We start from the raw sequence: 14,252 nt of genomic DNA on the forward strand, positions 1-14,252 counted from the left end.
TCACGGTTTTGTCTCACCAGGGATGATGTTCAGATTCGAGTTTATGGTCAAAGGAATGAGCGTTACACCGCCTGTACTCTGGAGCGGGATCGATTTGGAGGTGGAGGGTTCGTCATGGTCTGGAGCAGTGTCATCGGAGCATCATCGCACTGAGCTTGTTGTCATTGCAGGTATTCAACACTGTGCGTTACAGGGAAGACATCCTCCTCCCTCATGTGGTAACCTTCCCTCAGGCACATCCTGACATGACCCTATAGCATGACAATGCCACCAGCTCGTAAAATACCAATACTGAAGTAGGCCTATGGCTACAGGACTTGCGCGCAAATGTAGGCATATAAATGTGCCCATTTGTGGATCATAGTATTTCTGATCGGCTTGAGCTGTGGTGCTTCTCAAAGTTTCTTCACCTCAAACAGTAAAGCAAGCAGTCTGTTTTTACATCCATTGATTGACAATAGGAAAGAGTTTCTCAATGTATTGAAAAAAATATCTGATGACCTCTTATCCCTTGTGCAAATATCCTACATCTGTGTCTGTCCCAAGAAACTGAAGGCCCAGAATCTTTTTTACAATGTTGCAAGTTTGTGTGGACCCAAGTTGTTAGTTGATATCAAATCAAATGTATTTATATAGCCCTTCATACATCAGCTGATATCTCAAAGTGCTGTACAGAAACCCAGCCTAAAACCCCAAACAGCAAGCAATGCAGGTGCAGAAGCACGAAAAACTCCCTAGAAAGGCCAAAACCTAGGAAGAAACCTAGAGGAACCAGGCTATGTGGGGTGGCCAGTCCTCTTCTGGCTGTGCCGGGTGGAGATTATAACAGAACATGGCCAAGATGTTCAAATGTTCATAAATGACGAGCATGGTTAAATAAAAACAAGGCAGAACAGTTGAAACTGGAGCAGCAGCACGGCCAGGTGGACCGGGGACAGCAAGGAGTCATCATGTCAGGTAGTCCTGAGGCATGGTCCTAGGGCTCAGTTCCTGAGAGAGAGAGAGAGAGAGAGATTCACACAGGACACCGACTAGGATAGGAGAAGTACTCCAGATATAACAAACTGACCCTAGCCCCCCGACACAAACTACTGCAGCATAAATACTGGAGGCTGAGACAGGAGGGGTCAGGAGACACTGTGGCCCCATCCAAGGACACCCCCGGACAGGGCCCAACAGGAAGAATATAACCCCACCCACTTTGCCAAAGCACAGCCCCCACACCACTAGAGGGATATCTTCAACCACCAACTTACCATCCTGAGACAAGGTCGAGTATAGCCCACAAAGATCTCCGCCACGGCACAACCCAAGGGGGGGGGCTCCAACCCAGACAGGAAGATCACATCAGTGACTCAACCCACTCAAGTGACGCACCCCTCCTAGGGACGTTATGAAAGAGCCCCAGTAAGCCAGTGACTCAGCCCCTGTTATATGGTTAGAGGCAGAGAATCCCAGTGGAAAGAGGGGAACCGGCCAGGCAGAGACAGCAAGGGCGGTTCGTTGCTCCAGAGCCTTTCCGTTCACCTTCACACTCCTGGGCCAGACTACACTCAATCATATGATCCACTGAAGAGATGAGTCTTCTGTAAAGACTTAAAGGTTGAGACAGAGTTTGCGTCTCTTACGTAGGTAGACCATTCCATAAAAATGTAGCTCAATAGGAGAAAGCCCTGCCTCCAGCTGTTTGCTTAGAAATTCTAGGGACAATTAGGAGGCCTGCGTCTTGTGACCGTAGCGTACGTGTAATAATAAATAATAATATATGCCATTTATCAGACGCTTTTATCCAAAGCGACTTACAGTCATGTGTGCATACATTCTACGTATGGGTGGTCCCGGGAATCGAACCCACTAACCTGGCGTTACAAGCGCCATGCTCTACCAACTGAGCTACAGAAGGACCAAATAGGTATGTACAGCAGGACCAAATCAGAGAGATGGGTAGGAGCAAGCCCATGTAATGCTTTGTAGGTTAGCAGTAAACTCCTTGAAATCAGCCCTTGCCTTGACAGGAAGCCAGTGTAGGGAGGCTAGCACTGGAGTAATATGATCAAATTTTTTGGTTCTAGTCATTTTTCTAGCAGCCGTATTTAGCTCTAACTGAAATTTATTTAGTGCTTTATCCAGGTAGCCAGAAAGTAGAGCATTTCAGTAGTCTAACCTAGAAGTGACAAAAGCATGGATTAATTTTTCTGCATCATTTTTGGACAAAGTTTCTGATTTTTGCAATGTTACGTAGATGGGAAAAAAGCTGTCCTTGAAATGGTCTTGATATGTTCTTCAAAAGAGAGATCAGGGTCCAGAGTAACGCAGAGGTCCTTCAGTTTTATTTGAGACGACTGTACAACCATTAAGATTAATTGTCAGATTCAAGAGAAGATCTCTTTGTTTGGGGCCAAGAACAAGCATCTCTGTTTTGTCCGAGTTTAAAAGTAGAAGAGCGTTTGCAGCCACCCACTTCCTTAGGTCTGAAACACATGCTTCTAGCGAGGTCCAATGGTTTAAGTTCGTTGCGGACATGTGATTTTATAGGATATTCATTTTTAGCAGGATATTTCTACCTGCAGGCTGCAATGTTTTGATTTGTTGGCTTTATGAAGACTATTTTTACATACTGTAATTGGCAATGGTAATATGTTTGTTTTTAGGTTTATCATTTAGATTTTGAAATCATTTTTATTAACTACATGACAATGATTTTGAGATGGGTTAATGTTATAAATTTAAATTAAACTGTTCCATGACAATGTGTATATGAAAACCATAATTGGGGCCTGCCAAGTGGCACAGCAGTCTAAGGCACTGCAACAAACCCAGGTTCGATCCCAGGCTGTGTCACAACTGGCCGTGACCGGGAGTACCATAGGGCGGCTCACAATTGGCACAGCGTTGTCTGGTTTAGGGGGCTCATATTTGCAACAATGAGACAAGATCTCAATTGGATTCCATGAAATTGGGGGATAAAAAAAACTTCAGGAGAGTAATTGCAGAAGTCAGCAGGAGCGGAAGGAGGATGGTCAGGTTAAGGTTTCTTTCTTCTTATTTTGATCTCTGGCTCCCTCGAGTCATTTGTCTTACTTAGAGTGCTTAAAGCATCAGACAAGCGCAATTACCTGCAGTGCATTCAAAGTTTTCAGACACCTTCCGCATTTTGTTACGTTACAACCTTATACGATATTTACTCAATCTACACACAATACCCCATAATGACAAAGCAAAAACAGTGTTTTACACATTTTTGCAAAAGTACAGTACCAGTCAAGAGTTTCTTTAATTTGACTATTTTCTAGATTGTAGAGTTATAGTTATAGTAAAGACTTCATAACTATAACATGACACATATAGGATCATGTAGTAACCCAAAAAGTTTTTTACATTTTAGATTCTTCAAAGTAGCCACCCTTTGCCATGACATCATTGCACACTCTTGGCATTCTCTCAACCAGCTTCACCTGGAATGCTTTTCCTTCACTCTGCACATACTCTGCATCTCACAAAGACATGTCAGTTGGAAGCAAAAATCTCAAAAAGGACATATTTCCACCGATCTAATGCCCTTTGCTCATGTTTCTGGGCCCAAGAAAGTATTTTCTTATTGCTGTCCTTTAGTGGTTTCTTTGCAGAAATTTGACCATGAAGCCCTGATTTCACACAGTGAGTGAGTGAGTGAGTGAGTGAGTGAGTGAGTGAGTGAGTGAGTGACTTTCTCGCTAATGGCTATGGAACATGGAGCTTTCAAAATAGAGGCCACTTCCTGGTTGGATTTTCCTCAGGTTTTTGCCTGCAATATCAGTTCTGTTCTACCTGCAGACAATATTTTGGAAACTTTAGTGTTTTCTATCCTAATCTGACAATTATATGTATATTCTAGATTCTGAGCCTGAGAAATAGGCAGTTTAATTTGGGCATGTTTTTCATCCAAACATCAAAATACTGCCCCCTACACTCAAGAGGTTAACAGAAAATTTGGAGTGGTTGAAAAATGACTTTTAATGACTCCAACCTCAGTGCTTGTAAACTTCCGACTTCAACTGTATATTCCTCCTACAGATAATCATTAACTTCTGGTGTAGAAACCATACCATGGCACTCAATAGGGCTCCCGAATGGCACAGCGGTCTAAGGCACCGCATCTCAGTGTAAGAGGTGTCATTACAGACCCTGGTTCGATTCCAGGCTGTCACACATCCGGCCTTGATTGGCAGTTCCATAGGGCGGCACACAATTGGCCCAGCATCGTCCGGATTTGGCTAGAGTAGGCTATCATTGTAAATAAGAATTTGTTCTTGCATAGTTAAAGGTACCATTTCAATTGATTACCTGATAATTAAGACTCGAACATATCAATACTTATGTAAATGTTATTTTTCAGTTTTTTTTGTTTTTATACGTTTGCAAACATTTCTAAACTTTTTTTCGCTTTTTCTTAAAAAAAAATAGAGTAAGGCTGTAATGTAACAATGTGGAAAAAGTCAAGTGGTCTTAATACTTTCCGAATGCACTGTATAGGTTGATTTTATTTAAACAGGGTGCCTGTTTTTTATTTTTTTTCGATTGGTCCAAAGAACCATTAATCATTGATTACTTTAGTACATCTGATTTTGTTTCTTATTTGTTTTACAAGGGAACTTCTGCACCATATGCTCCAAGTGTTACGAGGAGAACGACCACAACAGCCAGATGATGGAGTGCTCCATGTGTAGCCACTGGGTGCATTCTAAATGTGAAGGACTCTCTGGTGAGTGACACTAATGTTTCAGCGTTAAAACTGTCTTTATCAAGGGGATGTACAACAGGGGGTGGCCAACACTCATTAGTGTTACTGGGTATGCAGGCTTTTGCTCTAGCCCTATACAAACACACCTAATCCAGCTAATCAAGGTTCCAAGGAGCATCTCATTGATAGAATCAGGTGTGTTGGATATAAGAGCTGGAACCAAATCCTGCAAGAGGGTAGTTCTCCAGGCGAACGGGTGACCACCCCTATTAATAACAGTATGTGTAGGGGAAGATGCCACCTCAACTATTTAATTTGATTTAACCTTTATTCATTTAGGCAAGTCAGTTAAAAACAAATTATTATTTACAATGACTGCATATACTGGCCTAACCTGGACGACGCTGGGCCAATTGTTCAGGCAGGCCCCAACTTAAGGGCCTATCCCACTATAAACCCACTCCATTATATTGAAATTATGCTTCTCTTCTGTCTCCCAGATGACCTGTATGAGATCATGTCTAGCCTGCCAGAGAGCGTAGTATATTCCTGTACACGCTGCAGCCAATCACAGCCCATATTCTGGAAGGAGGCGCTGAAGGAAAGGCTGAGGGCGGGACTAGAGAATGTGCTGACCAACCTCCTCTCTGACTCCTCCGCCCAGCACCTGATAACCTGCAGAGAGGTAATGTCTGCCGCCATCACAGTAAAGACGTCACGAGTCAGATACTCGTAACATGTTCTCTCACTTTCATAACATGGCTCTTCTCTATATCCAAAATCAAGTATAAAAACTTACGTTTTACACGTTTAGACTGTCTTATGGATTGTATATCCCTGACCCTCTGACGGCAGTCTCCATTTTACTGTACCATTCTGTTCTTTTGTTTTCTGCAGTGTGAGGAATCTACGGAACTAAATGCTTTCAGGGACCAACAGCAGCCCATCTGCGACCTACATGCCGTGGGTCAAAAATGTACAGGCGGCCAGTACACTTCACTGGTGAGAGACCCCAGTCTTTTATAAACATTTGAATTATGTCACGTGAAAACTATTAAGACCAAGCTAGCGGTTGTTGATTTTGCTGTCATGGCATCAATGTTCCACTGTGACTCATGTAGCTCTTTTCAGACCACAATCTGATCACTTTATATACATTTTGGTCATTTAGCAGATGCTCTTATAGATGTTCTAATGGGAGAGAAGACTCCACACAGTAAATTTAATCTCACATATATTGTAACAACAATACATCTGTCTCCTAAACTTGACACCTGTTTTTCCTGCTCTTGTCTACCAATCAGAAATCATTCCATGAGGATGTTGTCATGGTGATGAGGAAGGGGCTAAAGAAGGAGGAGTCTCTCCCTGAGGACCTGAGGCCCACCTTTTTGGCCAGGTCTCACTACCTGAAGGTTAGTAGAAAGACCTTTCCTCCATTAATGCCATTTGTTATGGGCCATACTGTGCCATATCATTATATTGTTTATTTGCATATTTACTCTATTTTAGTATAGTCTGCATAAAAGAAATGTATGGTATTTTATGAATTGCCTCGATTAATAAAACATAATAAAATAACTCTGAAATAATATTTTTGTATGAACCCCTTATTATTGCCTCTCTTTAACGATGTATAAAGATCACACACTGAGTGCATTCGGAAAGTATTCAGACCCCTTCCCCTTTTCAAAATGTTACTTTACAGCCTTATTCTAAAATGTATTAAATACATTTACAATACCCCATAATGACAAAGCGAAAACAGGTTTTTAGATTTTTTTAAATGTACCTAAGTAAACAGACCCTTTGCTATGAGACTCAAAATTGAGCTCAGGTGCATCCTGTTTCCATTCATCATTCCATTGATCATCATGATGTTCCTACAACTTTATTGGTGTCCACCTGTGATAAATTAAATTGATTGGACATGATTTGGAAAGGCACACCTGTCTATGTAAGGTTCCACAGTTGACAGTGCATGTCAGAGCAAAAAAACCAAGCCACGAGGTCGGACAAATTGTCCGTAAAGCTCAGAGACAGGATCGTGTCGCGGCACAGATGTGGGGAGGGTACCAAAATTGTCTGCAGCATTGAAGGTCCCCAAGAATACAGTGGCCTCTATCATTCTTAAATGGAAGAAGTTTGGCAACACCAACTCTCTTCCTAGAGCTGGCTACCTGGCCAAACTGAGCAATTGGGGGAGAAGGGCCTACAAGATCAAGATCCCGAAGGTCACACTGACAGAGCTCCAGAGTTCCTCTGTGGAGATGGGAGAACCTTCCAGATGGACAACCATCTCTGCAGCACTCCACCAATCAGGCCTTTATTGTGGTGTGGGCAGACGGAAGCCACTCCTCAGTAAAAGGCACATGACAGCCTGCATGGAGTTTGCCCAAAGGCACCGAAAGGACTGACAGTGAGAAACAAGATTCTCTGGTCTGATGAAACCAAGATTCAACTCTTTGGCCTGAATGCAAAGGGTCATGTCTGGAGGAAACCTGGCGCCATCCCTTCGGTGAAGCATGGTGGTGGCAGCAGCATGCTGTGGGGATGTTTATCAGCGGCAGGGACTAGGAGACCAGTTAAGTACAGAGCAATCCTCGATGAAAACCTGCTCCAGAGCGCTCAGGACCTCAGACTGGGGCGAAGGTTCACCTTCCAACAGGATAACAACCCTAAGTACACAGCCAATACAATGCAGGAGTGGCTTCGGGACAAGTCTCTGAATGTCCTTGCGTGGCGTAGCTAGAGCCCGGACTTTAACCCGATTTGAACATCTCTGGAGAGACCTGAAAATGGCTGTGCAGCGATGTTCCCCAGCCAACCTGACATGGCTTGAGAGGATCTGGGATAAATTCCTCAAATACAGGTGTGCCAAGCTTATAGTGTCATAACCAAGAAAGGGGGATACCTAGTCAGTTGTACAACTGAGTGCATTCAACTGAAATGTGTCTTCCGCATTTAACTCAACCCCTCTCAATCAAAGAAGACTCAAAGGTTGTAATCTCCGCCATAGGTGCTTCAACAAAGTACTGAGTAAAGGTTCTGAATACTTATGTAATTGTGATATTTAAGGTGTTTAAATTATATACTTATTATAATTGTATTTTTTTTTTACTGTTTTTGCTTTGTCATTATGGGGTATTTTGTATAGATTGGGGGACAAAACATTTTAATTAATTTTAGAATGCTTTAACGTAACAAAATGTGGAAACAGTCAAGGTGTCTGAATACTCCCCGAATGCACTGTATCTGTCCTTTCAGTTGCTGGAGGAGACTTTCAGTTGGTTTCATAGCCAGGATCAGAAAATGTGGGACCCAATCTCCAAAGATTTCCCAAGGTAAATGGATACACTATGTGTAGACCATATGACGGTGTATGTTATCGATTTTGACATTGTTGTTCTTACTCACATTTCCTCCAAGAAGACAAAAGGGAAAATCCCTGGACAAACCAACTATGACAATAAATAGTTTTGCTTTCAGAAAGATAAAGCAGGCATAGAATACTTCTTTTCGAAAAGCTAGCAAATAATACTTTAAAAAAAGTATCTCCTTGGCCTGAATGGAAAGCAAAGGCTAGCTTTTTCAAACAGAAATTTGCATCCTGTAGCACAAGCTCCAAAAATGTCAGGGACACTAAAGTCCATTGAGAATAAGAGCACCTCCTCCCTGAGGCTAGGAAGCACGGTCACCACCGATAAATCTACGATTATCGAGAATTTCAAGAAGCATTTTTCTACGGCTGGCCTTGCTTTCCACCTGGCTACCCCTACCCCTGTCAACAGCTCTGCACTCCCCACAGCAACTTGCCCAAGCCTCCCCCATTTCTCCTTCACCCAAATGCAGATAGCTGATGTTCTGAAAGAGGTGCAAAATCTGCACCCCTACAAATCAGCTGGGCTAGACAATCTGGACCCTCTCCTTTTAAAATGATCCGCCACAATTTCTGTAACCCCTATTACTAGCCTGCTCAACCTCTTTCCTATCGTCTGAGATCCCCAAATATTGGAAAGCTGCCGCGGTCATCCCCATCTTCAAAGGGGAAGATACTCTAGACCCAAACTTTTACAGACCTATATCTATTCTACCCTGCCTTTTCTAAGGTCTTCAAAAGCCAAGTTAACAAACAGATCACCGACCATTTCGAATCCCACCGTACCTTCTCCACTATGTAATCTGGTTTCCGAGCTGATCATGGGTGCACGTCAGCCACGCTCAAGGTCCTAAACGATATAATAATTGCCATTGACAAAAGACAATACTGTGCAGCCATATCCATCGACCTGGCCAAGGCTTTCGACTCTATCAATCACCGCATTCTTATCGGCAGACTCAACAGCCTTGGTTTCTCAAATGACTGCCTCGCCTGCCTCGCCTGGTTCACCAACTAATTCTATGATAGAGTTCAGTGTGTCAAATTGGAGGGCCTGTTGTCTGGAACTCTAGCAGTCTATGGGGGTGCCACAGGGTTCAATTCTCGGGCCGACTCTTCTCTGAATACATCAATGATGTCACGCTTGCAGCTGGTGATTCTCTGATCCACCTCTATGCAGATGACATAATTCTGTATACTTCTGGCCCTTCTTTGGACACTGTTAAGTAACCTGCAGACAAGCGTCAATGCCATACAACTCTCCTTCCGTGGCCTCCAACTGCTCTTAAATGCAAGTAAAACTAAATGCATGCTCTTCAACCGATCGCTGCACGCCCGCCTTGCAAAAATCACTGAACGGTTCTGACTTAGAATATGTGGACAACTACAAATACCTAGGTGTCTGGTTACTGTAAACTCTCCTTCCAGACTCATATTAAGCATCTCCAATACATAATTAAATCTAGCTTCCTATTTCGCAACAAAGCATCCTTCACTCATGCTGCCAAACATACCCTCTTAAAACTGACTATCCTACCGATCCTTGACTTCGATGTCATTTACAAAACAGCCTCCAACATTCTTCTCAACAAATGGGATGCAGTCTATCACAGTGCCATCCGTTTCGTCACCAAGCCCCATATACGACCCACCACTGCGACCTGTATGCTCTCGTTGGTTGGCTCTTGCCTCATATTTGATGCCAAACCAACTGGCTCCAGGTCATCTATAAGTCCTTGCTAGGTAAAGCCCCGCCTTATCTCAGCTCACTGGTCACCACAGTAGCACCCACCCGTAGCACGCGCTCCAGCAGGTATATTTCACTGGTCACCCCCAAAGCCAATTCCTCCTTTGACAGCCTTTCCTTCCAGTTCTCTGCTGCCAATGACTGGAACGAACTGCAAAAATCACTGAAGCTGGAGACTCATATCTCCCTCACTAACTTTAAGCATCAGCTATCAGAGCAGCTTACAGATCATTGCACCTGTACATAGCCCATCTGAAATAGCCCATCCAACTACCTCATCCCCATATTGTTATTTATTTTATATTTTCCTTTTTTTTGCTCCTTTGCACCCCCGTATCTCTACTTGCACATCTATCACTCCTGTGTTTATTTGCAAAATTGCCACAGCCTATTTATTGCCCTACCTCTCTAATCTTACTTCATTTGCACACACTGTATATACACTTTTCTATTGTGTTATTGACTGTATGTATGTTTATTCCATGTGTAACTCTGTGTTGTTTGTCACACTGCTTTGCTTTATCTTGGCCAGGTCTTATTTGTAAATGAGAACTTGTTCTCAACTGGCTTACCTGGTTAAATAAAGGTGAAATAAATAAATAAAATATACCAATAAATACATTTTAGAAAGGCTCTGTTGCTGAACAAGTCTCTCCCCCTTTTCTTCTGTCTCAGTGGTATGCTCCCTGAGGCAGTGCTTCCACCCTCTAAGGAGCACAGCTATGCACAGTGGCTGGAGAGGACATACCAAGTTACCAGGGGCTCAGGGTGCCTCCAGCAGGGGAACAGCATCCCTTCCCTGTACTCAGTCACCACCCATCAGTCCCGGGCTCTGGAGAGCCTCACACTCAAATCCCAAGGTATGGAGTCTTTGGCTGTGTCTCAACTAGGGGTCTGGTCATAGGCATAGGGCTCTGGTCAATAGTAGTGCATTATATAGTGCAGTAGTGCATTATATATCTATCACTCCCTCTGTAAGCCTATTTTCTTTCTCAAAGCAGGCATGTAACCCCATTCACCGGCACAAGATTGATGGTGATCTAGCATTTTACTTCATCCTAACAATGTGAATCAATTCAATGATTAATGAATGTGTTTGGTCTATCTTGAGTAGGTACACATTGTGCTCTAACCGGGGCCCTGGAACTCGACTGGACCAAAGATGTGAGGCAGTGTGTACTCTGCCAACAATGTGGAGACGCCACACCCAACGTGAGTTTCCTTCCCCCCTCTGTACTGATCCCACACAGTAATTGTATTGATAAGGAGACGAGACACCATTGTGTTAGCTTCAGAAACATCTTTAGTAAAATAAAACCATAAATAGAGCATCATGGGTACTGTAGTACAGTGATTCTCAACTTCGGTCCTTGAGTATCTCAAACAGAATGTAACTTGATGACTATAACTACTGTTCCATGAAGAAGGGAAACGAGGTACAACACACTATGGGGGAGTTGTACTCTCGTTACTTCGGGTTGAAGGATCTTCAATCGCCTGAAATCCACACCTTGCTGGAAGCCCCGCCTTCCCCAGGTGATAAGCGTGAGGCTCGGATTAATTCCTTCACTGAGTCCAGGAACGGGCAGTGTGGGGCGAAACAGGAGTTGTATCTCGTTTCCCTCCTTCAGGGAACAGTAGTTACAGTCGTAACGTTACATTCCCTTTCATTCAGTCAACTTCAGTACAACATACTATGGGGATATATAATCACGCCCCAAGCTGAGCCCAACGGATACTAAATTAAACTGCCCGTGGCAGACCATCCAACCTGATTAGAGCGAGGGCAGCCTGAGCATGCGCCAAGACAACAAACATGGATAGCTATTAATTTATTGGGGGCGTGGTGGTAAACCGAACCCACCTTGTCGTTTCGGTCTCATTATCTGTCTTATCTATTGCTGAAGCCAGGCCAAGCAATTAGAAGAATAACTCATTGTTTGTACTGTTCTCACAAGTTTCCTAATCATAAACTACAGCACACGACGTCCAGGGGGTGAGCACGCTCTACAACCTAAGGGACAGTTAAGTTGGCACAACATAAGACAAGTCTCGTGTTCTGATTATTTGTTTAAGTACTGTGAAATGTACCTGTTCACACCAAGGTGAAGAGTGGAATAATTGAAAGAATGAATCCGAGTCTCACGCTTATCACATGTGGAAGGAGTGGCTTCCAGCGAGCCCTGTATTTCATTGGCCTTGTCGGGCGTGATTGTAGATCCTTCAACCGAAGTCGTGAGTGTGCGACTTCTCCATAGTGTGTTGTACCGAAGATGACTGACTGAAAGAGAATGCATTTTTGTGGCCATACACCCGATTCAATTAGTGAACTAATCAACAAGCACATGACTAGTTGAGTTTGTTCTTCTATTAATTGATTCTGTTTGGGGTACTCAGGGATCGGAGTTGTGAAACACTTCTGTAGTACATTATACCCACAGTAATGGTATTCGCAGCTATTCAGACATCCCAGAATGTTGTCTCAGGTCCACTCTAAATCTGAATTTCCTCGTTTTTATTGAAGGACGCAGGCAGGCTGCTGTACCTGGGGCAGAACGAGTGGGCCCACGTCAACTGCTGCCTGTGGTCCGCTGAGGTGTACGAAGACAACGGAGCTCTACTCCAAGTACACAGTGCTGTCTCCAGGGGGCGCCACATGGTAAGAATGCATTGAACATAACCATAGCTGCGCCTCAAATGGCACCCTGTTTCCTATAAAGTGCACTACTTTTGACCGGGGCCCATAGTGGGCTATGTAGGGAATATGGTGACATTTGGGACACATATCAAAGCTGGAGTACATCCTTAACCAATAGACTTTGTATTCAGACATGGGTGTGCAGTTTCCTGTTTTTAACATTGCCATAAAATAATATGTCCCAAAGAGAATTGTTTTGTCAAGTCTGCTATGCCCATTTTAGTTATAATGAGAATGTTTACTTTTCAGAGTTTTCTGCTAGTCGTTCTCATTCTGTTTTCTTTTCTCTTCTACTCATTGTACCATTCTTCCCTACAGCGCTGTGAGCGTTGTGGCCAGGCGGGGGCGACTGTTGGCTGCTGTCTCTCATCCTGTCAAAGTAACTACCACTTCATGTGCGCCCGTGCCCGCAACTGTGTCTTCCAGGAGGACAGGAAGGTCTTCTGCTCCAGGCACCGCGACCTCGTCAGTGAGAAGGTGAACTTTTAGAAATGGGATGAGGCGCACACAAAGAAACCGTCATCTTTCCAACAGTGCGCACCACCACTTTCACTGTGACTTGTCAGCAGCATTCCAAACTTGTCTCAGGATTTGCACTCTCGTTTCCACTCTCCAGATGGTGTCTGGGAATGGGTTTGAAGTTCTCCGGCGGGTCTACGTGGACTTCGAAGGGATCAGCCTCCGTAGGAAGTTTCTGACTGGCCTGGAGCCAGAGTCTATAAATATGACCATTGGTGAGTATGCGCACATCCCCAATGGCACCCTATTCCCTATGTAGTGCACTGCTTTTAACCCTTTACACTCGTGGGAATGAGCCTATATGGATAGGGCTACATTGAAATGTTTTTTTTACAGAAGAAATATGGAAAGCTTATGCATACCCTTGGAAGCAATTACAAGGGAACAGTTAGGAGATTGTGGGGAAATTATGAGGACACGGCAGTTCACCCGACACAAGACTGAGTCTAAACGTTACACTGTGATTTTATGAACATTTTACATTTACTGTATATTCCAATGCATTCAGTAACATAAGAATAATATTGGAAAATTTGGGGTAGGTGCATCAATTATTCTTTTAAATGCCAAAGGTTTGAGAGAGGTCAAACTGGTGTATCCAAGTGGCCACACAGATCTCAAATAGCCTATTCCAAGCAAACTGTGGAACAGTTGTGAGACAATAGATCCCAAATTGATTTGATTTTAAATTCATACAACCAGTAGACTTAGGTTACATAAAAAATAAATATTCAAAAGCAAGGAGTTTGATGCAACAGATCAGACAGTTTAGCCTAAAATGTGGATCAACTATTTAAAATCTAATTCTATGTCACATGTGCCCTGAATACAACAGGTGTAGACCTTAGAGAAATGCTTACTTACAATCCCTCAACCAATAATGCTTTAAGAAGTAAAATAAATAAATAAATGTGTTAACTTCTTATGGCTGCAGGGGCAGTATTGAGTAGCTTGGATGAATAAGGTGCCCAGAGTAAACAGCCTGCTCCTCAGTCCCAGTTGCTAATATATGCATATTATTATTAGTATTGGATAGAAAACACAAGTTTCTAAAACTGTTTGAATGATGTCTGTGAGTATAACAGAACTCATATGGCAGGCAAAAACCTGAGAAGAAATCTAAACAGGAAGTGGGAAATCTGAGGTTTGTAGTTTTTGAACTCAGCCCTATCGAATACACAGTGGGATA

At 43.2% G+C, this 14,252-nt stretch overlaps 1 protein-coding gene across 5 annotated transcripts in view; it reads left to right on the forward strand.

The window, feature by feature from the left end:
• Positions 1-14,252, forward strand: part of LOC118398340 (histone-lysine N-methyltransferase 2B-like) — an 88,318-nt gene that overhangs the window by 47,842 nt on the left and 26,224 nt on the right. For all 5 annotated transcript variants that reach the window (XR_004828605.2, XR_004828604.2, XR_004828606.2 and 2 more), the window contains exons 16-25: positions 4,628-4,741; positions 5,221-5,405; positions 5,618-5,722; positions 6,025-6,135; positions 7,988-8,064; positions 10,522-10,706; positions 10,961-11,058; positions 12,371-12,505; positions 12,863-13,021; positions 13,161-13,278. Coding sequence is in view for 2 of the 5 variants with exons in the window: in XM_052470637.1 (XP_052326597.1) it covers positions 4,628-4,741; positions 5,221-5,405; positions 5,618-5,722; positions 6,025-6,135; positions 7,988-8,064; positions 10,522-10,706; positions 10,961-11,058; positions 12,371-12,505; positions 12,863-13,021; positions 13,161-13,278 (1,287 nt within the window). In the remaining 3 variants the exon portion in view is untranslated. The remainder of the gene's footprint in view (positions 1-4,627; positions 4,742-5,220; positions 5,406-5,617; positions 5,723-6,024; positions 6,136-7,987; positions 8,065-10,521; positions 10,707-10,960; positions 11,059-12,370; positions 12,506-12,862; positions 13,022-13,160; positions 13,279-14,252) is intronic.

The sequence above is a fragment of the Oncorhynchus keta genome, chromosome 19, assembly GCF_023373465.1.
Source record: "Oncorhynchus keta strain PuntledgeMale-10-30-2019 chromosome 19, Oket_V2, whole genome shotgun sequence".
NCBI lineage: Eukaryota > Metazoa > Chordata > Actinopteri > Salmoniformes > Salmonidae > Oncorhynchus > Oncorhynchus keta.